This window comes from Triticum aestivum, chromosome 7A (assembly GCF_018294505.1).
Source record: "Triticum aestivum cultivar Chinese Spring chromosome 7A, IWGSC CS RefSeq v2.1, whole genome shotgun sequence".
In the NCBI taxonomy this organism is placed as follows: Eukaryota; Viridiplantae; Streptophyta; class Magnoliopsida; order Poales; family Poaceae; genus Triticum; species Triticum aestivum.
This window is the reverse complement of record NC_057812.1, coordinates 454,683,346-454,708,896: the sequence shown is the minus strand read 5'-3', so window position 1 is coordinate 454,708,896 and position 25,551 is coordinate 454,683,346. Positions and strand designations below refer to the sequence as shown.

At 47.3% G+C, this 25,551-nt stretch overlaps 1 protein-coding gene across 5 annotated transcripts in view; it reads left to right on the top strand.

Annotated features, from left to right (window-relative positions):
* Nucleotides 1-8,610: 8,610 nt before the first annotated feature.
* The window catches only part of LOC123151038 (uncharacterized), a 36,120-nt gene continuing 19,179 nt past the window's right edge, over nt 8,611-25,551 (top strand). For 2 of the 5 annotated variants that reach the window (XR_006475466.1, XR_006475463.1), the window contains exon 1: nt 8,622-8,964. Coding sequence is in view for 1 of the 5 variants with exons in the window: in XM_044570821.1 (XP_044426756.1) it covers nt 8,689-8,964; nt 21,346-22,149 (1,080 nt within the window). In the remaining 4 variants the exon portion in view is untranslated. Of the gene's footprint in view, nt 8,965-19,137; nt 19,514-20,738; nt 20,810-21,345; nt 22,351-25,551 lie in introns of those variants that run through there. The other 3 variants (XM_044570821.1, XR_006475464.1, XR_006475465.1) reach the window with 3 other exon arrangements.

Sequence of the window (25,551 nt, the reverse complement as noted above, 5' to 3'; positions counted from 1 at the left end):
GACTCTAGTGCAAGTGGGAGACTGTTGGAAATATGCCCTAGAGGCAATAATAAAAGTATTATTATATTTCAATGTTCATGATAAATGTCTTTTATTCATGCTATAACTGTATTATCCGGAAATCGTAATACACGTGTGAATACTTAGACCACAATATGTCCCTGGTGAGCCTCTAGTTGACTAGCTCGTTGTGATCAACAGATAGTCATGGTTTCCTGACTATGGACATTGGATGTCGTTGATAACGGATCACATCATTAGGAGAATGATGTGATGGACAAGACCCAATCCTAAGCATAGCATAAAAGATCGTGTAGTTCGTTTTGCTAGAGCTTTGCCAGTGTCAAGTATCTCTTCCTTTGACCATGAGATCGTGTAACTCCCGGATACCGTAAGAGTGCCTTGGGTGTATCAAACGTCACAACGTAACTGGGTGACTATAAAGGTGCATTACAGGTATCTCCGAAAGTATCTGTTGGGTTGACACGGATCGAGACTGGGATTTGTCACTCCGTATGACGGAGAGGTATCTCTGGGCCCACTCGGTAATGCATCATCATAATGAGCTCAATGTGACCAAGGTGTTGGACATGGGATCATGCATTACGGTACGAGTAAAGTGACTTGCCAGTAACGAGACTGAACAAGGTATTGGGATACTGACGATCGAGTCTCGGGCAAGTAACGTACCGATTGACAAAGGGAATTGCATACAGGGTTTGATCGAATCCTCGACGTCGTGGTTCATCCGATGACAACATCGAGGAGCATGTGGGAGCCATCATGGGTATCCAGATCCCGCTGTTGGTTATTGACTGAGAGCGTCTCGGTCATGTCTGCATGTCTCCCGAACCCGTAGGGTCTACACACTTAAGGTTCGGTGACGCTAGGGTTATTAGGAAGACTAGTATGTGACTACCGAATGTTGTTCGGAGTCCCGGATGGGATCCTGGACGTCACGAGGAGATTCGGAAGGGTCCGGAGGTAAAGATTTATATATGGGAAGTTGTCAAACAGACACCGGGAAGTTTCGGGGTCATACCGGTATTGTACCGGGGCCACCGGAAGAGTTCCGAGGGTCCACCGGGAGGGGCCACCCCTCCCGTGGGGCCACATGGGCTGCGTGGGGCAGGGAGCCAGCCCCTGGTGGGCTGGTCGCACCCCCTCCCTTGGGCCCATGCGCCTAGGGTTGAGGGGGGAACCCTAGAGGGGGCGCCCCTCTTGGCTTGGGGGGCAAGCCACCCTCTCCCCTCTCCCCTAGGCCGCCGCACCCCCCCTAGATGGGTTCTAGGGGGACGGCCCCCTTCTCCCTTCCCCCTATAAATAGAGGGGTGAGGGGAGGGCAGCCGGACGACCCTCCAAGGCGCAGCCCTCCCCTCCCCAACACCTCTCCTCCTCCGTTGTGTGCTTGGCGAAGCCCTGTCGGAGTACTGCCTCTCCACCATCACCACGCCGTCATGCTGCCGGTGGAGTTGTCTTCCTCAACCTCTCCTTACCCCTTGCTGGATCAAGAAGGAGGAGACGTCTCCCGTCCCGTACGTGTGTTGAACGCGGAGGTGCTGTCCGTTCAGCACTTGGTCATCGGTGATTCGAATCACGTCGAGTACGACTACATCATCACCTTGCAAGCTTCCGCACGCGATCTACAAGTGGTATGTAGATGCTAACTCTCTCCCTTGACTCGTTGCTTAGATGAACTCATAGATGGATCTTGGTGAAACCGTAGGAAAATTTTTAATTTTCTGCAACGTTCCCCAACAAGACTTTTGTTAAGCATCTTGAATGGATTCCTGCCATGTATTTTTATGCCATGTTTGGGTGCTGTAGCATGTTAATCTTGTTGCATTTAGATGGCTACTTGTTGTAAATCGCAGAACATGGTCATATTTAAATCGCTTACCATTTCCAAACCGTAACTCCGATTCCGGCGTTCTTTATATCGTTTTCAAGCGATTTCATCTCATCTTTCCAGTGGCACACTTGGATTTCCCAAGTTGAGGCCAGGTTCATGCATTCCTTGTCACATCTTGCATATGCATCCCGCATCGCATACCATCCTTGCATCAATTGTTTGAGCCTTGCACATGGTTGATTGTGTTCCGTTTGCTTGTTTGTCTTGTTTAGGTAGAGCCGGGAGACGAGTCCGGTAACGAGAAGCCCGTTGAGTTTGCTTTCGAGGATCCAGTCAACTCTGACAACTTTGCAGGCAAGATGATCATACCCTCGAAATCACTACTATCTTTGCTTTGCTAGATGCTCGCTCTTTTGCTATGCCAATGCTACGATGCCTACCACTTGCTTTCAAGCCTCCCAAATTGCCATGTCAAACCTCTAACCCACCATGTCCTAGCAAACCGTTGTTTGGCTATATTACCGCTTTGCTCAGCCCCTCTTATAGCGTTGCTAGTTGCAGGTGAAGATTGAAGACCGTTCCTTGTTGGAACATTATTTTACTTGTTGGGATATCATTATATTGCCATGTTATCTTAATGCATCTATATACTTGGTAAAGGGTGGAAGGCTCGGCCTCTCGTCTAGTGTTTTGTTCCACTCTTGCCGCCCTAGTTTCCGTCATATCGGTGTTATGTTCCCGGATTTTGCGTTCCTTACGCGGTTGGGTTATAATGGGAACCCCTTGATAGTTCGCCTTGATTAAAGCTTTTCCAGCAATGCCCAACCTTGGTTTTACCATTTGCCACCTATCCCCTTTTTCCCTTGGGTTTCCGGAGCCCGAGGGTCATCTTATTTTAACCCCCCCGGGCCAGTGCTCCTCTGAGTGTTGGTCCACCTGTCAGCTGTCGGTGGCCACCAGGGGCAACTCTGGGCTGGCCTACCCGTACCTAGGACAATCTGAGTGTGCCCTGAGAAAGAGATATGTGCAGATCCTATCGGGATTTGTCGGCACATTCGGGCGGTGTTGCTGGATTAGTTTTAACCTGTCGAAGTGTCTTGAAGAACCGAGGTACCGAGTCTGATCGGAACGTCTCGAGAGGAGGTCTATTCTTTCGTTGACCGTGAGAGCTTGTCATGGGCTAAGTTGGGACTCCCTTGCAGGGATTTGAACTTTCGAAAGCCGTGCCCGCGGTTATGGGCAGATGGGAATTTGTTAATGTCCGGTTGTAGATAACTTGAACCTTAACTTAATTAAAATGAATCAACTGAGTGTGTTACCGTGATGGCCTCTTCTCGGCGGAGTCCGGGAAGTGGACACGGTGTTGGAGTAATGCTTGCGCAGGTTGCTCTCTAGTTTCTCGTTCGCGCTTTGCCTCCTCTTCTCGCTCTATTTTGCGAATAGGATAGCCACCATATTTGCTAGTCGCTTGCTGCAGTTCCACATATTTACCTTGCCTTACCTATAAGCTCAAATAGTCTTGATCGCGAGGGTGCGAGATTGCTGAGTCCCTGTGGCTCACAAATTACTATTACACCAGATGCAGGGCCTGATGATTCCGCTCCAGATGGCGCGCTCGAGCTCAAGTGGGAGTTCGACGAGGACTCTCAACGATACTATGTTTCCTTTCCTGATGATCAGTAGTGGTGCCCAGTTGGGGGTGATCGGGACCGTGTCGCATGTTGGGTTATCTTTTATTTTGGCGTCGTAGTCGAGCCATGAGTGTTTGGATGATGTAATGTTATTTATGTACTTGATTGACATGGCGAGTGTAAGCCAACTATGTTATCTCTCCTTTTTTTATCTATATTACATGGGATGTTGTGAAGATTGCCTAACTTGCGACATATGCCTTCAATGCGATTATGCCTCTAAGTCGTGCCTCGACACGTGGGAGATATAGTCGCATCGAGGGTGTTACAAGTTCATCACCCCAGCCAAGAACAGACCCTCGCGAGGCTGTTCTTCCTTGTACTGTCCACTATCATCAGTCCAAGATGCAATCCACCATACCACACATTGGAATAGGGTATTACACCACAACGGTGACCCGAACCAGTATAAACCCTGTGTGCCTTGTGTTGTTCTTTTCGTAGCTTTGATCCTAGCGTGGCGGAGGGATGCAGGGAGGTAGGAGGCGAAATCTCCGCGCACACCATAGTATTCGAACCTCAAGGGTCTGCCGGAACCCGAAATCCGACAGTTTTTTTTTGTTACATAGAAGAGGTATGTTTCCTATTGCTGTATTTTTTCCCAAAGTCTTTGTGTAGAGGGGTTAGGTCAGGTTGTCTAGGACAGGGTAGTTCCACCATATGCTATTGGGCCTCGCTAGAGTGCATTTATTCGGGGCTGGTTGTAAACGATCTAAAAATTGTACTGATATCCTTGACATAAGATTTGAATAAAATTGATTTCGTTTTTGGCCGATTCTTTTGGCTATTGAAGCGAGACATACACTTCTCTTTTCTCATACATACAATTGTTTATTGTTTTGACATACATACAACTGTCATGATTTATTGGTATATTATCTGAAGATGCTCTAAGTTGGTGTTGCTTGATCTGAAAACCGTAGTTTGTCAAATCTACAAGACCATCTATGAGATATTGAACTATGTGTAGTTTTTTTTCGTTGCAACGCACGGGCCCTTTTGCTAGTTAAAAATTTAAAATAAAAAGGGAGGGGCCAGAAAAATTATGGTAGGACTAGACGAGGCAAGGGCTCAACCACACGCACAGACGTCATCAAAATCGCCGTCTCCGTTAAACTTGACAGCAGCTGCCTGCTTGACACGTTTGGGGGTATGGAGACATGCTACAAGGAGAGCTACAAGATCAATCGTTCTTGGCTCACAGCTCAAACCTGTACTGCCACATGACAGTTATGTTTTTTTTTACTTCTCCATCTATTTCTGCATATTAAGTCATAAAATCCCTCAATAATTGGTAAAGAGTAGAAGATATGTGCCAGAATCAACAATTCAACACATATAGTAACAAAACAAAAAAATATTATACTGATAAAAACACATCATAATCGACCAAACTTGCAGGCAGAAGCGTTTTCAGAATAAAAGAAAATTAATACAAAGTAATATACCCTACTTAAATTAAATAGTATTTTAAGTAAAAACTGATTTGTATCCTTAGCGATGGATTCCACTAAAATGCATAATCAATCACTATATAATCAGATTGACGTAATATGACATTTTTATTTCGTTGGAGTTGTACGATTGCAATTTAAATCAAAATAACTAAAAGCTGTAAGAAAACAAAATACATCAAAATCGCAGCTGGAATAGTGCATTAAAGAGAATGGACCACAACCGGTCATAAAAGAAAATTACATGACTCGGTCACATAATCTAGGATGTACTATACATTGTGTAATAGTGTAAGCTACAAAATACATCCATATGAGAATGTTCTGCTAATATTTAGGATGTTAGAGATTTGCACCAAGTTTATGAGCCATGATGAGCCGTTTCTACTCGATATCTTGATGTTGAAAGAGAGATGCACCCGTTGCAACGCATGGACCCTTTTGCTAGTTCCAAAATTATGTACGTCAGGTTAGAGTTTTAGTCATACACGTGATGGAAGTCAAGTCATATTCGGTTTTAGTCATAGAGTTTCCTGTGCGCCCGTCCGACGAATCCGATCGCTAGTTTAGCTAGCTAGCTTTCCTGCGTGTACTCCAAGGATCGGTCCAATAGCTTGATTTGGCCTAAGCTTTGTATGTGCGCGTATCCCGCCGGAAGAACTCGGCGGCGAGAAGGCAAGGATGCCAAGGCGGCGCGGCAGCCGCCGTGGGCGGAGGCGTCGGCGGCATCACCTCTACATCGTCTTTGATGACTGGTCGTGTGGATACTCCATCCGCAAGCTAAACCTGACGGCCGCCGTCTCCGGCCAAGCCGACGACGACGTGCCGGACCTGCCTCCGGCGTTCTTCCGCTTGGAGGCGACGCATGGGTGCGCGGAGTACTTCGCGTCGGCCTTCGGCACCAGGATCTTGGCGATGAGTACCAGGGATCCCGCAGGCCGCAGATTGCTGGCCGGGACCTTCGTCCCCATGCTGGACGTCCGCTCCATGAGCATGACCTTCGGCCCCGGGCAGGAGTACCCGATCAATCCCATCTACCTCTCTGTCGGCAATAAGCTCTTCAGCCTGAGCGAATCCTCCTTCGAGATACTCGTCTGGGAGCCGACCTGCCCCCCGCCGCTGGGTCGGTCTCGCGGCGTGGAGTGGTCGTGGGAGCGGCTCCCGGACCCGCCGTTCAAGGTTTATACCGTCGCCTCCTACGCCGTGCACCCCGACGGGCGGACCTTACTTGTGAGCACCACCAAGATGAACATCACTGACACGGAAGAGGAGGAGGCCACCTTCACCTTTGACACGGAGGAACTGTCGTGGAAGCGACTTGGCAAGTGGGCGCTGCCCTTCGCCGGCCGCTGCCACTTTGACCCGCAGCTCGACGCCTTTGTCGGCCTCTCCAAAGACCCGGACACCCTCGGCCGACTCTGCTCCTGCTATGCGCTCGGCTCCACCGCCGGCCCCGCCCCGGCGTGGAAGCTCGGCAAGGAGAATCTGTTCAGCGAGGACCCGGCCGAGAGGCATGTAGGCGCTATCCTCGTCTACACGGGACAGCACCGCAAATTCTGCCTCTTAGTAGTGTGTCTCCATTGAGGACGACAACGCTCAACAGGAGCTCAAAGATGATCAGGAGTTCAAGGAGGAGGGCGAGGGATATGAGCGACCACCTGGTCCCTGTGTCTCCATTGAGGACGGCAACGCTCATCAGGATCTCAAAGATGATCATGAGTTCAAGGAGGAGGACGAGCGATATGCGCGACCACCCGGTCATTATGTCTCCATTGAGGACGACTACGTTCATCAGGAGCTCAAACATGATCAGGAGTTTAAGGAGGAGAACGAGGGGTATGTGCGACCACCCGATCGCTCTTTCCCCATTGAGGACGACGACGTTTATCAGGAGCTCATAGATGATCAGGAGTTCAACGAGGAGGACGAGGGATACGTGCCAGCATGACCACCCGGTCGCTGTCTGTATCGATTGACCACATTCTCTCTCAGCCATGACATGAATAGAGACCTCACGACTGACAAGAGCCGTCTGGTGCAATACTACAAAGTGCCTAAAGCAACCACTCAGCGGTTCCTCGCTCAAGATCCTGTCGCATTTTGGATGTAAAATTACAAAATCATGTCATGATGATGAGTCCCTCTGTTTATTTTTCACTCAGTTGTGACTCTGTTGCCTTCCCATGTTTTCATGTGTATGAGAGAGTTCGCATCAAGAAAAAAGAATTCCATGCATGTTATGACATTTTTTCCCCGTATCGAGCTTTTTAGTGATTTTTTTCTGAGCTAGATCTTCATTGATTTTAACTCGATACAGCTAGCTTAGTAAGCTGCAAATAACACTTAAGACATCGCCTGTCGCCTGATACTAGCAAAGGAACGCATCATTTTAATTTATGCGTGGTGATTTTGCTATATCCGACGATCTATCATTAATTTTACGGAAATGTTAACGCCCATACGTGTGGGCTTTGACCATCTCAACCACACGCATCCATCACCGTCCAGTACTATATGCACGAATCTTGACACAATCTAGCTGATTTTCTGTGCCACGTAGGACAAGGCGTGTGTGTGGTGTGTGACATAGTTCGCCCACACATCCGTTTTATCACACGGAGGGGCCGGTGTGTGGGCGTTTAGCAGGTCACCCACACACCAGTTTCCAGTCACGTACAAGGGCTGGTGTGTGGGCATTTGCCATCTCGCCCACACGCCCGTCTCCTCTCCCACACGTAAGCTGCTAGTTGCCATGTGTTTTTGCAGCGCATATGGCAACTGCCTGTACTGTGCTTTATAAGCAGGTGGCAACTCTCTTTTTTTACCCGAGTTGCCATGTGTTTTTGCAGGGTACAGGGCAACTGCCTAGTATGCACGTAAGCAGATGGCAACTGTCTTTTACCGAGTTGCCATGTGTTTTTGCATGGTACATGGCAACTGCCCCAACGTGCACGTACATGGCAACTGCCCTAACGTGCACGTAAGCAGATGGCAACTCTTCCTTTTTACATGGCAACTGCCCTAGCATGCTTGTGAGCACATGACAACTCTCTCAACCGCCTAGTGTTAGTATGTGGCAACTCCTAAAGTTATGAAATCATGGCAACTACATTAGATCAGACCATACATGGCAACTGCAGTTGAGCAACCATGGCAACTGCAGTTGTCCGACATGGCAACCGTAGTTCAGCGACATGGCAACCGCAGATAAACGAATATGGACGAGGGTCTGGACCATGGCCACTGCGGGCACGCGGTGGGTGTCACGCGTCGCGTGCGGGACCAGAAGGGTACAAGGCCTGACATACAGGCGTGTGGGCATTATCAACTTCGCCTACACGTACGCGTGTGAGAGGGTTCAGGAGGGAAAAAAGATGTGTGTAGGCATTAGTTGTTTTGCCCACACGTAGATGTGTGGGCTGGTTGCTGTCCATGCCACACGAGGCGTGTGGCACAACTACCCGATACACCACACGTGTGGCAGTTATCGGGACCCTAATTTTAACCTAAACGCTGACTGACGCCCGTGCGCTCTCCCGAACGCTGGAGCGGCCGCACGACGACCGTCCATCAGAAACAAGGACACCACACGTGGAGGAGAGAATCCGACCGAGATGCGGTGCCTTTTGTTGTTTTGGAATTTTGGAAACGCTCACCTCCGGTTCTTCCCCATCTCCCATTCCCCTCTCTCATGCTTTCCACACGGGTCGATAGAATCCAACAATCCCTAGCCGCCAGAATTCGACCCACCGTAGCCGGCGAGAGTCCACCACCGACGAGGAGAGCCTTTCCAGTTGGAACGACCACCCACATCAGGGCAGAGGGGAACCGCGTGCATGACCAACAAGTGGACCGACGGGCGAGATGCTGCGCCGCGGACAAGACGGGGAGAAGAGAGGAAGGGGGCGCGCATGGGCGGCTGGCCGACAAGGAACCAACGCGTCTCTGCCACATCTACAAACCGCAGGTCAGTTTTCCGGCGGCTCTCCATTTTTTTTCTCGTCGTTTCTGGGGAAGAAGGGTAGGGGAGCAAACTGGAGACTAAAATCGTGAGCGGGGAGGCGAAATCGTAGTCCTCGTCGGCGATTCAAACCAAAATCGCGTCAGAGCTGTTTGCCTAGAGCAAAACTTCATCTCTGTTTGCCTGCATATTGTGTTGGTTGCCTAATTACGTTGCCTACAGCAAAACCTCATCTCTGTTGCCTGCATATTAGGCAAATATACGTTGTCCATTTATGTGTTTGTAGGCAACTCAAGTACTCATCCTGTATATATGTAGGCAAACTCACACAGTAGTTAAGCTGGACGAAGGTTTCTGTAGGCAACATCTATGTTTGTTCTGTAGGCAAATATATGTTGTCGATTTCTGTGTTTGCAGGCAAGCTCAAGTACTGTAATCTGAATTGTTGCTTGGTCCTTTTTTGTAAAAGGCCAATGTTTGTCAGGTTACTTGGTCTTTTTTTGTGTGTGTTTTCACATGGGGGGAATGTGATCAGTTTGTGTTCACTACAACACAAATATTGTGATTCATGTGCTCACGGAAAAATTAATAATCAAAATCAAATTACAATAGGGAGTCCCAGGTTTTGACCCCATGATACATGCTACATCCTGGGATTATTCCTCTACTGAACAAACCATCATGTAGCATTTTCTAATCCTATTATGTTTACAGAAACCACACATTTTGTTTCTAGATATGAAATGTCCTGTCATTTCTTTGCCTTTCTGCTCCAGATGATTACAATGCTCTTCACACTGTAGTTGAGTGCCATGCCCGCTGTAGAACTCTGAACCTTTTTACTGATAACCTCTAACAATCAGTTAATTTATGCCTTTTTTTCCTTTTGATGTTCTCTAGCAATCATGTGTTGTTCATGACCTACCCCCCTGCATTTTTTACTAAATCGTGTTTGGTGTTTTGAGTGGGAAATGAACACGATTTCTAGTAATCATGTTTTTGCAATCAGGGATATGCTTTTCTCTGTTCGAGTGGGAAATGAATAGTTTTCAGCAGGGAGCTTATGTTGGGGAACGTAGCAGAATTTTAAAATTTTCTACGCATCACCAAGATCAATCTATGGAGTCATCTAGCAATGAGGGAGAGAGTAGTGCATCTACATACCCTTGTAGATCGCGCGCGGAAGTGTTCAAGAGAACGGGGTTGATGGAGTCGTACTCGACGTGATCCAAATCACCGATGACCAAGTGCCGAACGGACGACACCTCCGCGTTCAACACACGTACGGTTGGGAAGACGTCTTCTCCAACTTAATCCAGCAAGGGGGAAGGAAAGGTTGATGAAAATCCAGCAGCACGACGGCGTGGTGATGGAAGCAACGGTGATCTCGGCAGGGCTTCGCCAAGTGCAAGGAGACGGAGGAGTGTCACAGGAGGAAGAGGAAGAGGCCAAGGGCTTGGGTGCGGCTGCCCTCCCTCCCCCACTATATATAGGGTACCTGGGGGGGGGGGGCGCCGGCCCTAGGAGATCCAATCTCCTAGGGGGGCGGCGGCCAAGGGGGTGCCTTGCCCCCCAAGGCAAGGGTGGCGCCCCCCACCCCTAGGGTTTCCAACCCTAGGCGCAGGGGGAGGCCCAAGGGGGGCGCACCAGCCCATTAGGGGCTGGTTCCCCTCCCACTTCAGCCCATGGGGCCCTCCGGGATAGGTGGCCCCACCCGATGGACCCCCGGGACCCTTCCGGTGGTCTCGGTACAATACCGATTACCCCTGAAACTTTTCCGATGGCCGAAACTTGACTTTCTATATATAAATCTTCACCTCCGGACCATTTCGGAACTCCCCGTGACGTCCAAGATCTCATCCGGGACTTCGAAAAACTTTCGGGTTACCGTATGCTAATATCTCTACAACCCTAGCGTCACCGAACCTTAAGTGTGTAGACCCTACGGGTTCGGGAGACATGCAGACATGACCGAGACGCCTCTCTGGTCAATAACCAACAGCGGGATCTGGATACCCATGTTGGCTCCCACATGCTCCACGATGATCTCATCGGATGAACCACGATGTCGTGGATTCAATCAATCCGTATACAATTCCCTTTGTCAATCGGTATGTTACTTGCCCGAGACTCGATCGTTGGTATCCCAATACTTAGTTCAATCTCGTTACCGGCAAGTCACTTTACTCGTGCCGTAATGCATGATCCCGTGATCAACCACTTGGCCACATTGAGCTCATTATGATGATGCATTACCGAGTGGGCCCAGAGATACCTCTTCGTCATACAGAGTGACAAATCCCAGTCTCGATTCGTGCCAACCCGACAGACACTTTCGGAGATACCTGTAATGTACCTTTATAGTCACCCAGTTACGTTGTGACGTTTGGCACACCCAAGGCACTCCTACGGTATCCGGGAGTTGCACAATCTCATGGTCTAAGGAAATGATACTTGACATTCGGAAAAGCTACAACAAACGAACTACACGATCTTTGAGCTATGCTTAGGATTCGGTCTTGTCCATCACATCATTCTCCTAATGATGTGATCCCGTTATCAATGACATCCAATGTCCATAGTCAGGAAACCATGACTATCTTTTGATCAACGAGCTAGTCAACTAGAGGCTCACTATGAACGTGTTGTGGTCTATGTATTCACACATGTATTACGATTTCCGGATAACACAATTATAGCATGAACAATAGACAATTATCATGAACAAAGAAATATAATAATAACCATTTTATTATTGCCTCTAGGGCATATTTCCAACAGTCTCCCACTTGCACTAGAGTCAATATTCTAGTTACATTGTGATGAATCGAACACCCATGCAGTTCTGGTGTTGATCATGTTTTGCTCTAGGGAGAGGTTTAGTCAACGGATCTGCCACATTCAGGTCCGTATGTACTTTACAAATCTCTATGTCTCCATTTTGAACACTTTCACGAATGGAGTTGAAGCGACGCTTGATATGCCTGGTCTTCCTGTGAAACCTGGGCTCCTTGGCAAGGGCAATAGCTCCAGTGTTGTCACAGAAGAGAGTCATCGGGCCCGACGCATTGGGTATGACTCCTAGGTTGGTAATGAACTCCTTCACCCAGACTGCTTCTTGTGCTGCCTCCGAGACTGCCATGTACTCTGCTTCACATGTAGATCCCGCCACAACGCTTTGCTTGCAACTGCACCAGCTTACTGCCCCACCATTCAAAATATACACGTATCCGGTTTGTGACTTAGAGTCATCCAGATCTGTGTCGAAGCTAGCATCGACGTAACCCTTTACGACGAGCTCTTCGTCACCTCCATACACGAGAACATGTCCTTAGTCCTTTTCAGGTACTTCAGGATATTCTTGACCGCTGTCCAGTGTTCCATGTCGGGATTACTTTGTTACCTTCCTACCAAACTTACGGCAAGGTTTACATCAGGTCTGGTACACAGCATAGCATACATGATAGACCCTATGACCGAGGCATAGGGGACGACACTCATCTTTCCTCTATCTTGTGCCGTGGTCGGGCATTGAGCCGTGCTCAATCTCGTACCTTGCAATACAGGCAAGAACCCCTTCTTTGACGGATCCATTTTGAACTTCTTCAATATCTTGTCAAGGTACATACTCTGTGAAAGACCAATGAGGCGTCTCGATCTATCTCTATAGATCTTGATGCCTAATATATAAGCAGCTTCTCCAAGGTCCTTCATTGAAAAACACTTGTTCAAGTAGGCCTTTATGCTTTCCAAGAATTTTATATCATTTCCCATCAACAGTATGTCATTCACATACAATATGAGAAATGCTACAGAGCTCCCACTCACTTTCTTGTAAATGCAGGCTTCTCCATAAGTCTGCGTAAACCCAAACGCTTTGATCATCTCATCAAAATGAATGTTCCAACTCCGAGATGCTTGCACCACCCCATAAATCAAGCGTTGGAGCTTGCACACCTTGTCAGCATCTTTAGGATCGACAAAACCTTCCGGCTGCACCATATACAATTCTTCCTTAAGGAGACCATTAAGGAATGCCGTTTTGACGTCCATTTGCCATATCTCATAATCATAGAATGTGGCAATTGCTAACATGATTCGGACGGACTTCAGCTTCGCTACGGGTGAGAAAGTCTCATCGTAGTCAACCCCTTGAACTTGTCGATAACCCTTAGCGACAAGCCGAGATTTATAGATGGTCACATTACCATCCACGTCTGTCTTCTTCTTAAAGATCCATTTATTTTCTGTGGCTCGCCGATCATCGGGCAAGTCAGTCAAAGTCCATACTTCATTTTCATACATGGATCCTATCTCGGATTTCATGGCTTCCAGCCATTTGTCGGAATCCGGGCCCGCCATCGCTTCTTCATAGTTCGAAGGTTCACCGTTGTCTAACAACATGATTTCCAAGACAGGGTTGCCATACCACTCTGGTGCAGAACGTGTCCTCATGGACCTATGAAGTTCAGTAGTAACTTGATCTGAAGTTTCATGATTATCATCATTAACTTCCTCTCTAGTCGGTGCAGGCACCTCAGGAATATTTTCTTGAGCTGCGCCACTTACCGGTTCAAGAGGTAATATTTCATCAAGTTCTACTTTCCTCCCACTTATTTCTTTCGAGAGAAACTCTTTCTCTTGAAAGGACCCATTCTTGGCAACAAAGATCTTGCCTTCGGATCTGAGGTAGAAGGTATACCCAACAGTTTCTTTAGGGTATCCTATGAAGACGCATTTTTCCGACTTGGGTTCGAGCTTTTCAGGTTGAAGTTTCTTGACATAAGCATCACATCCCCAAACTTTTAGAAACGACAGCTTAGGTTTCTTCCCAAACCATAATTCATACGGTGTCGTCTCAACGGATTTCGACAGAGCCCTATTTAAAGTGAATGTGGCAGTCTCTAAAGCATATCCCCAAAATGACAGCGGTAAATCGGTAAGAGACATCATAGATCGCACCATATCCAATAGAGTGCGATTACGACGTTCGGACACACCATTACGCTGAGGTGTTCCAGGCGGCGTGAGTTGTGAAACTATTTCACATTTTCTTAAGTGTGTGCCAAATTCGTGACTCAAGTATTCTCCCCCACGATCTGATCGCAAGAACTTGATTTTCTTGTCATGTTGATTCTCAACCTCACTATGAAATTCCTTGAACTTTTCAAATGTATCAGACTTGTGTTTCATTAAGTAGACATACCCATATCTACTCAAGTCATCAGTGAGGGTGAGAACATAACGATAGCCATCGCGAGCCTCAACACTCATTGGACCGCACACATCAGTATGTGTGATTTCCAATAAGTTGGTTGCTCGCTCCATTGTTCCTGAGAACGGAGTCTTGGTCATTTTACCATGAGGCATGGTTCACACGTGTCAAATGATTCGTAATCAAGAGACTCTAAAAGTCCATCTGCATGGAGCTTCTTCATGCGTTTGACACCTATGTGGCCAAGGCGGCAGTGCCACAAGTATGTGGGACTATCATTATCAACCTTACATCTTTTGGTATTCACACTATGAATATATGTAGCATTACGCTCGAGATTCATTAAGAATAAACCATTCACCATCGGAGCATGACCATAAAACATATCTCTCATATAAATAGAACAACCATTATTCTCGGATTTAAATAAGTAGCCATCTCGAATTAAACGAGATCCTGATACAATGTTCATGCTCAAAGCTGGCACTAAATAACAATTATTGAGGTTTAAAACTAATCCCGTAGGTAAATGTAGAGGCAGCCTGCCGACGGCGATCACATCGACCTTGGAACCATTCCCAACGCGCATCGTCACCTCGTCCTTCGCCAGTCTCCGCTTATTCCGCAGCTCCTGCTTTGAGTTACAAATGTGAGCAACCGCACCGGTATCAAATACCCAGGAGCTACTACGAGTACTGGTAAGGTACACATCAATTACATGTATATCACATATACCTTTAATGTTGCCGGCCTTCTTGTCCGCTAAGTATTTGGGGCAGTTACGCTTCCAGTGACCACTTCCCTTGCAATAAAAACACTCAGTCTCGGGCTTGGGTCCATTCTTCGGCTTCTTCCCGGCAGCTTGCTTACCGGGCGCGGAAACTCCCTTGCTGTCCTTCTTGAAGTTTTTCTTACCCTTGCCTTTCTTGAACTTAGTGGTTTTATTCACCATCAACACTTGATGTTCCTTTTTGATTTCTACCTCTGCTGATTTCAACATTGAATACACCTCAGGAATGGTCTTTTCCATCCCCTGCATATTGAAGTTCATCACAAAGCTCTTGTAGCTTGGTGGAAGCGACTGAAGGATTCTGTCAATGACCGCGTCATCCGGGAGATTAACTCCCAGCTGAGTAAGCGGTTATGCAACCCAGACATTTTGAGTATGTGCTCACTGACAGAACTATTTTCCTCCATCTTACAGCTGAAGAACTTGTCGGAGACTTCATATCTCTCGACCTAGGCATGAGCTTGAAAAACCATTTTCAGCTCTTCGAACATCTCATCTGCTCCGTGTCTCTCAAAACGCTTTTGGAGCCCCGGTTCTAAGCTGTAAAGCATGCCGCACTGAACGAGGGAGTAATCATCAGCACGTGACTGCCAAGCGTTCATAACGTCTTGGTTCTTTGGGACAGGTGCGTCACCTAGCGGTGCTTCTAGGACATAATCTTTCTTGGCAGCTATGAGGATGATCCTCAGGTTCCAGAACCAGTCCGTATAGTTGCTGCCATCGTCTTTCAGCTTGGTTTTCTCTAGGAACGCGTTGAAGTTGAGGACAACGTGGGCCATTTGATCTACAAGACATATTGTAAAGATTTTAGACTAAGTTCATGATAATTAAGTTCATCTAATCAAATTATTCAATGAACTCCCACTCAGATAGACATCCCTCCAGTCATCTAAGTGAAACATGATCCGAGTTAACTAGGCCGTGTCTGATCATCATGTGAGACGGACTAGCCAACATCGGTGAACATCTTCATGTTGATCGTATCTTCTATACGACTCATGCTCGACCTTTCGGTCTTCCGTGTTCCGAGGCCATGTCTGTACATGCTAGGCTCATCAAGTCAACCTAAGTGTATTGCGTGTGTAAATATGGCTTACACCCGTTGTATTCGAACGTTAGAATCTATCATACCTGATCATCACGTGGTGCTTCGAAACAACGAACCTTCGCAACGGTGCACAGTTAGGCCTTGTTCGGTTCCTTCAGATTTGAAGGGGTTTGGAGGGGATTGAGAGGGATTAAATCCCCCACAAGTCAAAATCCACCTCAATCCCCTCCAATCCTCTCCAATCCCCTTGTGGGAGGGATTAACCGAACAAGCCCTTAGGGGGAACACTTTCTTGAAATTATTATGAGGGATCATCTTATTTAAGCTACCGTCGTTCTAAGCAAATAAGATGTAAAACATGATAAACATCACATGCAATCAAATAGTGACATGATATGGCCAATATCATTTGCTCCTTTTGATCTCCATCTTCGGGGCTCCATGATCATCGTTGTCACCGGCATGACACCATGATCTCCATCATCATGATCTTCATTATCGTGTCTTCTTGAAGTTGTCCCGTCATCTATTACTTCTACTATTATGGCTAACACTTTAGCAATAAAGTAAAGTAATTACATGACGTTTATGTTGACACGCATGTCATAAATAAATAAAGACAACTCCTATGGCTCCTGCCGGTTGTCATACTCATCAACATGCAGGTCGTGATTCCTATTACAAGAACATGATCATCTCATACATCACATATATCATTCATCACATCCTTCTGGCTATATCACATCACACGGCACATGCTGCAAAAACAAGTTAGACGTCCTCTAATTGTTGTTGCAAGTTTTTACATGGCTGCTATAGGTTTCTAGCAAGAACGTTTCTCACCTACGCCAAAACAACAACGTGAATTGCCAATTTCTATTTACCCTTCATAAGGACCCTGTTCATCGAATCCGATCCGACTAAAGTGGGAGAGACAGACACCCGCCAGCCACCTTATGCAACTAGTGCATGTCAGTCGGTGGAACCAGTCTCACGTAAGCGTACGTGTAAGGTCGGTCAGGGCCGCTTCATCCCACGATGCCGCCGAATCAAGATAAGACTAGTAACGGCAAGCAAATTGTGACACTCCAAAAATTTCAATTTGGTTTTTATCAAAATCTTTATGTGAGTTGGAGGAAGCTATTTAAATTTTTTCTTAAACCCTCTCCCCCTCAAAAACTTTTATGACAAATATTTTTGTACTCTTCTCAACCTTGATTTTTGGCCTTGAGAGCTTTTCATTTTTGTCTTGCCTCTACTCAAATTCATTTTTGAAATTTCTTCTATTAAAAAGAAACCCTAGGAGTTATGGGTTTAATCTTTTCCCCATTCAAAATTCCCTCTTTTGCCATGTCACTTTTTGACATAGCCTTCCAAAACCCCTCCCTGCCTTGGATCAAGTCAGGACTCCCATCTCCAGCAAGTCTCAAGCCATTTCTGGCTTTTATTCAATTTATTTTTCCTCAAAAACTATTTCTGCCATTATTTATGGGCCTAGGTGATTTGCAAAGGAAGTACCAAATTTCTTTTGAGTTTTGATCCCAAACCAACTCCTCTAACTAGTCCTTAGTACCCTCAACCTAGATCCATCAAGATCCACTTGGCCTTAGTTCAAATATTTAAAATTTTGTCCACTGCAAGTTCGGACTAGAAATGCCATTTTTGGTGAAATTCATATTTTTCGTTTTCCAAAAATTCTGAGATAATTCATGCAGCTTCCAGATACACCAAGAGGCCACCTCACCAAAGATCAGCTCCAGAAAAATTTCCCACATGCCAAAATCATTTCATCGAACACCTGGCATGCACTGTTTCTGTCTGGATTCAGAAAAGTTCAGAGATTCGGTGTCTGGGTTCAGGCGACACTGTCGTTTCATCAAAACCCGTCAACGATCTCGCCAGTAGCCTCCTTGGATCCTTGCTCCCTGTTCCCCTCCTTATCCAGAGCATCGAACACTCGTTTGGACGGGCACCATCATCGGTGGTGATGCGTCTCGCCGATGCCGGCAGCTTCTGCGGTGGCAGAGCCACCCGTGGCGGCCAGCAGGGATCGGCACCACCTTTCGGCGCCGTCCAGCATCGCCCAAGCCACCAGTGGCCTCCGCGTGGCTGTCCGCTTTCCTATGCACGCTGCGGCACCGTCGCCATGGCCTGAGCAGCACAGCGCGTGCTCTCTGCCGCCGACGAGTCCCGTGAGCCATTCCATCGGGAACGTGGAGTAACACCCAAGGCAAGCCAAGCTTAGCACTTGAACGGAACTAGTGAACCCTCGCGGTGATGCCTAGCTCCCTAATCCACCTGACCGTCCTCTGCCTCGCCGTAATCATCGCCGACGTTATCTCGTTCACGGCCACCGCCTCGGATCGGCTATAAAAGGAGCCCCCGAGCTCATTCTCGACCCAGCGCCACACCTCCACCTCACCAGAGCCCCGCCTAGCCACTAGAAGGACCCCGAGGAGGTCACCTTCCCCGACTACGGCCGCCCCGTTCCGCCTCGGGCTCCGGCTTGATTCACTCAGGTGAGGCCACCCCCGCCTCCCAAACCGCATCAGCAAACCCCTAGTGCACCCAGTACCCTAACCCGAGCCTCAATTCGATCATTGCAGCTCTCCGCCGCGAGATCAACCTCACCCGAACCACCGTCCGCCGGAGTTGGGGCCGCCGTCGACGTGGTGCTCACCGACGCTCAACTCCAACACGTTGGTAACCCCCGATCCCCCTGCCTCGCCGTGGATCGCCGCCGGTGACCACCGCGGCCCTCGGGCGCCAGCACTCTGTTTCAGTTTTCAAACCCGACGGGTGGGACCTCTTCGTCAGTTTTTTCTTCTTTTTGAAACGTTTTCTAAAAACGCCTTCGGGCAAAACACGTCTTCCCCCTGGACTGACGTATTCTAGACTGAAACGTTTCCTGTTTTTATAAAATAAACCCTGAAAACTTTCTGTTTCATTACAGAAAGGTCCCTGGACTAAAACTCTTATAACTTTTAAACAAAAGATGATTTTAACTTGAAACCTTTTCTGTCATCTTTATATTTCTGTCTAGTTTTTTGTCATATTTATTTGAAAAATATTTGGGATACTTTTTGTGCACGCACGGTATTTATGTAGTATCCGGTTTTTCTTTAGATACGTAGATATCGGGAGGAGTAAAGGAGACGCGTACTTCGCCCAGCTAGACTCCGACTTCTCTGAACCAGGCAAGCATGTTTGAACCTTTGATATGATGAGTGTTTTGCATGTTCGCTCGAGTAGTTTTCTCATGGCATGTCTATATAAGCATTTGTGAATGTTATGTACATGCAAGGCAAGCTACCGGTGAGCTTCGAAGTTGATGTGTTCTTATGATGATAAGATAACACGATCATGTGGTGACATGATAGGTTGCAGGCTGGTATTGTTGAAGCATGCCAGTTTTATGCCAACCGTGAACTCCAGTTTTAACGTGGGTCAAGTCTCGATCCCATTCGTTTCCCCTTCATGCTGCCACATGTTTTCTGCAAAGAGTCCGGTTTAGTAAGTTGCAAACCTCTTTCCTGGTACACACCAAATAGAGGGACCGCGATGAGGGTTCCATGGCCCTGGATTAAAGCCAGTCATCCGGTCAGGGGGCATGGGTGTTTCCGGTTGGGACCGAGAGGGGGGCACCCCTTAGAGCGCGCCATATAAATTTGATCCCATGCTATTCAAGGTTGTAGCCTCCCCGTCTTAAGGTTTTTGTTGAACGTCGCTGAGGGTGATCCCTGGCAACGGAATGTGGAATGGGTGTGTACCGGTTAGACGTGTTTCTTCTAAAACACCGTAAACGGAACTAGTCCTTGTGACTACTGAAATCTGTTGGCTGTGGTTAAAGAGTACAAACTCTGCAGAGTCAAAATCATTCGAGTATCCATGTCCACGATCAAGGACTTGGACATCATCTCAGTGCCAGTGTCAGTCTCAGTGTCAAATCTCAGTGTCAACCCTGGTGACAGTCTCCGGAGTATAAACATACAACCGAGAGTGGTAAACTCGGTTGAAGGTTATTCATGTGAATGGACTAACCAGTTTATTATTATACGCTGAGTATTTCCATGTGATGATTTGAATTCATGAGCTACTTAAATTCGAATGATAAACTATAAGCCCTTTTTGTGATGTCGCGCAGACGTTCGACTGTGGCATTATTGTTATTTACTTTTGATATAAGCCCTTTATGTGATGTCGCCGAGATGTCCGACTGTGGCATTATTGTTATTTACTTTTGATATAAGCCCTTTATGTGATGTCGCCCAGACGTCCGACTGTGGCATTATTGTTATTTACTTTTGATATAAGCCCTTTATGTGATGTCGCTCTGACGTCCGACTGTGGCATCATTGTTATTTATTTTCATTATAAGCCCTTTTCGAGGTGTCGCCTAGACGCCCGACTGTGGCACGTCCTGTTATTTACTTTTCAATATAAGCCCTTTATGTGGTGTCGCCTCGACGCCCGACTGCGGCATGTTGAATTTGTTTCCACCTTTCGAGGCGTCGCTTCAGACACCTGATCGGTTTTCAGTTATTTTTATTGGGATTTCGGGAGGACTACTGCCTGATTTCCTCATATTTATCATGCAGTGCAAATCTATTATTTGATTGTGCATACTGACCTGCTCATGTGCATCATGTTTACATTTGTTATATCTTATGTCCAAACTGTCTTGCGAGTACATTCAAAGTACTCACCTGGCTTGTTGATTTGGCCAGATGTTGACGAAGGCGATCTTATGGATGAAGAGTTCGATAGCGAGTCCGACGCCTAGAGGAGTCCCAGTCAGTCCTGTGTGACCCTGGAGTTGTTCAATTGTATTATACACGCTTCCGCCACCCAAATAAAAATCATCAAGCCTCACTCCGACGCTTGATGAGCTGTAAGATTTCAGAGTCATGTCACCCACCTCACTATGACATATCCACCACCACCTCTATTACGAGTCAGTAGTTATGCCACCATACCCTTGTGTCATATCCGCCTCTATGTATAATATGGGCATGCTTGTAATAATTTGTTGAGCATCCTCACCTCAACCATGTATAATATTAGTACTGCTGGATTTCTGTATCAAGGTTTTGTCTGCCAGTAAGAACAATTCTTCTGTATTGGTTAATACAAAGATCGGCTTTTCAATAAATGTTTATTGGAAAGGCGGTCGTGACAAACTTGGTATCAGAGCCAGGCTGACTGTAGGAAGCCACTAGGTGCGATCGCTAATCGGTTATTAGCTTATTTTATTATTTTGCATATTGTAGCAATTTTCTGTTGGTCATCATAAATTTATGATTTGACTATTCGGGATTTTGTCTACTTTTGTAGATGGCGGGCAACGTTTGTGAGTCACAGGTGTTCGCCAATGTTCCTGAGGGGTTTGTCAAACTCCTCATCTCCATCACCAAGATCGCGATCGGGCCATCAGTCCGTCCGGAGTTCACACTCTACCGGCACAAGCTCAGCGACAGTTTGTCCATGTACCAGGCCGCAGTTCAGTTCAAGGGAGGACGCGCCGAGTTCCACCGCTTCCGGTTCGTCGGGAGGGCCATGCCTACGGAGAGGCATGCCATGCAGACGGCTGCCCGCGAGGCAATAGCTCGTCTCCGGGATGTTCTTTCTTCAATGAAGACTCGTCGCTACCGCTACCTCCCATGCCACGTGCCATACACTTGCCACTATGCATTCGCTTGCACCAGGGGAGAAAGAGATGAGGCTATTGAGATGCTTGTTGAGTACCTCAAGGCACTAGAGGCAGCTTTCGACAACCTCGTGGACAACCTCGTAGCTGCTCGCATGGATTCCATCCATGGCTGCTCCGCCAACAGGAGGGAGCTCCTCCACATGGCACCACCACTGACGTTCGTCTCGTCCTCAGCATCATATACACCGGCCATCTTAGCCACCGCTCGTCGCCTACCCACCACCGAGGAGTTTGACCAGGTCATTGCTCCTACTCCCGTCAGAGCCGCACCACCTGCCACACCCGCGCCAGCTCCACAACCCAGTACTTCGCGCCTGGAGACTATCATTGAGGAAGAGGTTGAGTCTCCAGCACCACTGGGTCTTACCCTCGGCAGGCCAAAGGAGGTCTTCACCATCTCCGACCGAGAACGCCTAGCAGCAGCGTGATGTGCCAGCTTGTATGATATTTTTATATGTACATAGGTTTGGTGAGTAGTAGTTTGTGTGCGCATCATGTAGGATCTCGGAGAAGTGCACTAGCCTAAATAATATGTCAGGAATGTGTACGCACATCCTAAGTGATGTATTGTATAATTAAGGCTTGCATGTAAGATATGTACTGAGCGGTCCTTCTCCACGCGCGATCTAGTGTTTATCTTGAAAAATCTGAGAGTTCTTAAAATTTCCGCCTTTTAAAATTATTTTTTATGACTCAATTTTCTCATGAGTTTGCAAAATTACCCCAAAGTGAAAAATGCCTCGTCCCTGGACTCGTTCCATGCCAAACCCGCCGGAAGAAAATTATGGTGCCCAGACTAGCAACAACTTCACATAGGGACAGTCAAGTCAGCAAGGCAGTGAGACAACATTTACTCAAGTATGCCGACTTTATGAGCAAAGCCAGCAGCAGCACCAGGAAATGATGAACCATGTTATCAATATGGGGAATCATCGTGAGCCTTATCAGCAGCACTCTAAATTGTCTGAATTACAGAAGACGCGTCCCCCAACGTTCTCTCATACTGATAAACCTCTTGAGGCTAATGATTGGCTTCGAGACATTGGGAGGAAGCTGATTATTGCACAGTGCTCAGACCGTGAGAAGGTACTTTATGCACCTCACTATCTCACGGGAGTAGCCGCGTCATGGTGGGAGAATTTCCTGCACACGCACCCCGATGAAAACAGTATCACATGGGAAGATTTTAAAGAAGGATTTCGTGGGGCGCACATTCCCAGGAGCATTATGAAGATCAAGAAAAGGGAATTTGACGACCTCAAGCAGAGAAGCATGACAGTGACTGACTACAATAGTCAGTTTACCCTATTATCTCGTTATGCCAACGAAGAACGTATGACGGAGAACAAAAAGATGGAGAAGTTTCTAGATGGTCTGGCACCAGCACTTAAATGCCAGCTGGTCGTACACACCTTTCCAGACTTCAAAACGCTTGTGGACAAGGCCATTACATTGGAAAATGAGCACCATAGCTTGGAGGAATTTCGCAAGCGGAAAAGGGACCAAGTTACTCATGCTCGCAACAACCGGCACAAGACTGACCCTTAGAAGATTGGAGCAAACCGACCCACAACCAATGTTCCGCGCCCAATCAAGAATTTTCACGCAAGGGACAAGGATTTTACGTATCGCCCAAGTGTTACTTGCTATGCTTGTGGGGAGGAAGGACACTATGCTAAACAGTGCCCAAAGCCAAGAAACTCGGCCCCAAAGCCGAACAACAATGGGAACAATTCAGCACCCAAGCGTAACAACTTCAACCCCAACAACAATCACAAGAAGGGTCACCTGAACCATGTGACCAAGGAGGAAGCACAAAATGCCCCGGATATCGTACTCGGTACGTTCCCTGTCAACACAATACCTGCCACGGTTTTGTTTGATTCTGGAGCTTCTCACTCGTTCATTTCTAAGAGTTTTGCTTTGCAACATGATTTTTCGATACTCCCTTTGGAAAAATCCATGATCATCAAGTCCCCTGGGAATAAGCAAGTCACTCAGAGTTACTGTCAAGGTGTGGTTATTGAGCTCAGAGGACTAAAATTTCAAGCAAACCTCATCGTATTGGAAAATAAAGGACTGGAGGTTATCCTAGGAATGGATTGGTTAACCACCAACAAGGGATTTATCGATTGCTTCAACCGGACTGTAATCCTCACTCATCATCATGGGAAGACAATAAAAGTCGCAGCCCAAGAAATACCAGGATCACGACAACCAATATTGAACAAGGTGGACACCTCAGAGTTAAGCAAATTTCCAGTGCTATGTGAGTTCCCCGACGTTTTTCCCGAAGAACTACCAGGCATGCCACCAGACCGGGAAATAGAATTCAGCATTGAACTAGCACCTGGAACCACCCCCATCTACAAGAAACCCTATAGGATGGCACCCTCCGAGTTAGTAGAATTAAAGAAGCAAATAAAAGAATTGCTGGACAAAGGATTTATACGAGCCAACTCCTCACCTTGGGGTTCGCCAGTATTATTTGCCAAGAAAAAGGATGGGACACTGAGATTATGCATAGACTATCGAGCACTCAATATGGTCACCGTCAAAAATAAATATCCGATGCCATGGATAAATGATTTATTTGACCAGCTCGCACAAGCCAAAGTTTTCTCAAAAATTGATTTAAGGTCAGGATATCATCAATTAAAAGTCCGGACAGAAGATATCCCTAAGACATCATTCACCTCCAGATACGGACTATATGAGTTTACAATAATGCCGTTTGTGTTGGGGAACGCAGTAATTTCAAAAAATTTCCTACGCACACGCAAGATCATGGTGATGCATAGCAACGAGAGGGGAGAGTATGATCTACGTACCCTTGTAGATCGCAACGGAAGCATTGACACAACGTAGAGGAAGTAGTCGTACGTCTTCTTCCCGATCCGACCGATCCAAGCACCGTTACTCCGGCACCTCCGAGTTCTTAGCACACGTACAGCTCGATGACGCTCCCCAGGCTCCGATCCAGCAAAGCTTCGGGGATGAGCACCGACGCAGGGCTTCGCCTAAGCACTACAACGATATGACCGAGGTGGAATATGGTGGCAGGGGGCACCGCACACGGCTAAGGAACGATCACGAGGATCAACTTGTGTGTTCTAGGGTGCCCCCTGCCTCCGTATATAAAGGATCCAAGGGGGTGCTGCGCCGGCCTAGAGGAGGGCGCAGGAGGAGTCCTACTCCTACCGGGAGTAGGACTCCCCTCCCCGTTCCTTGTCCAACTAGGAGAGGTGGAGGGAGAATAGGAAAGGGGGGGGGGGGCGCCGCCCCTCCCTCCTTGTCCAATTCGGACTAGGGGGAGAGGGGGCACGCGGCCTGCCCTGGCAGCCCCTTCCTCTTCTCCACATTAGGCCCATAAGGCCCATTAACCCCCAGGGGGTTCCGGTAACCCCTCCGGTACTCCGGTTTTATCCGAAACTTCTCCGGAACCCTTTCGGTGTCCGAATATAGTCATCCAATATATCAATCTTTATGTCTCGACCATTCCGAGACTCCTCGTCATGTCCGTGATCATATCCGGGACTCCGAACTAACTTCGGTACATCAAAATGCATAAACTCATAATAACTGTCAACGTAACTTTAAGCGTGCGGACCCTACGGTTCGAGAACAATGTAGACATGACCGAGACACGTCTCCGGTCAATAACCAATAGCGGGACCTGGATGCCCATATTGGCTCCTACATATTCTATGAAGATCTTTATCGGTCAGACCACATAACAACATACGTTGTTCCTTTTGTCATCGGTATGTTACTTGCCCGAGATTTGATCGTCGGTATCCAATACCTAGTTCAATCTCGTTACCGGCAAG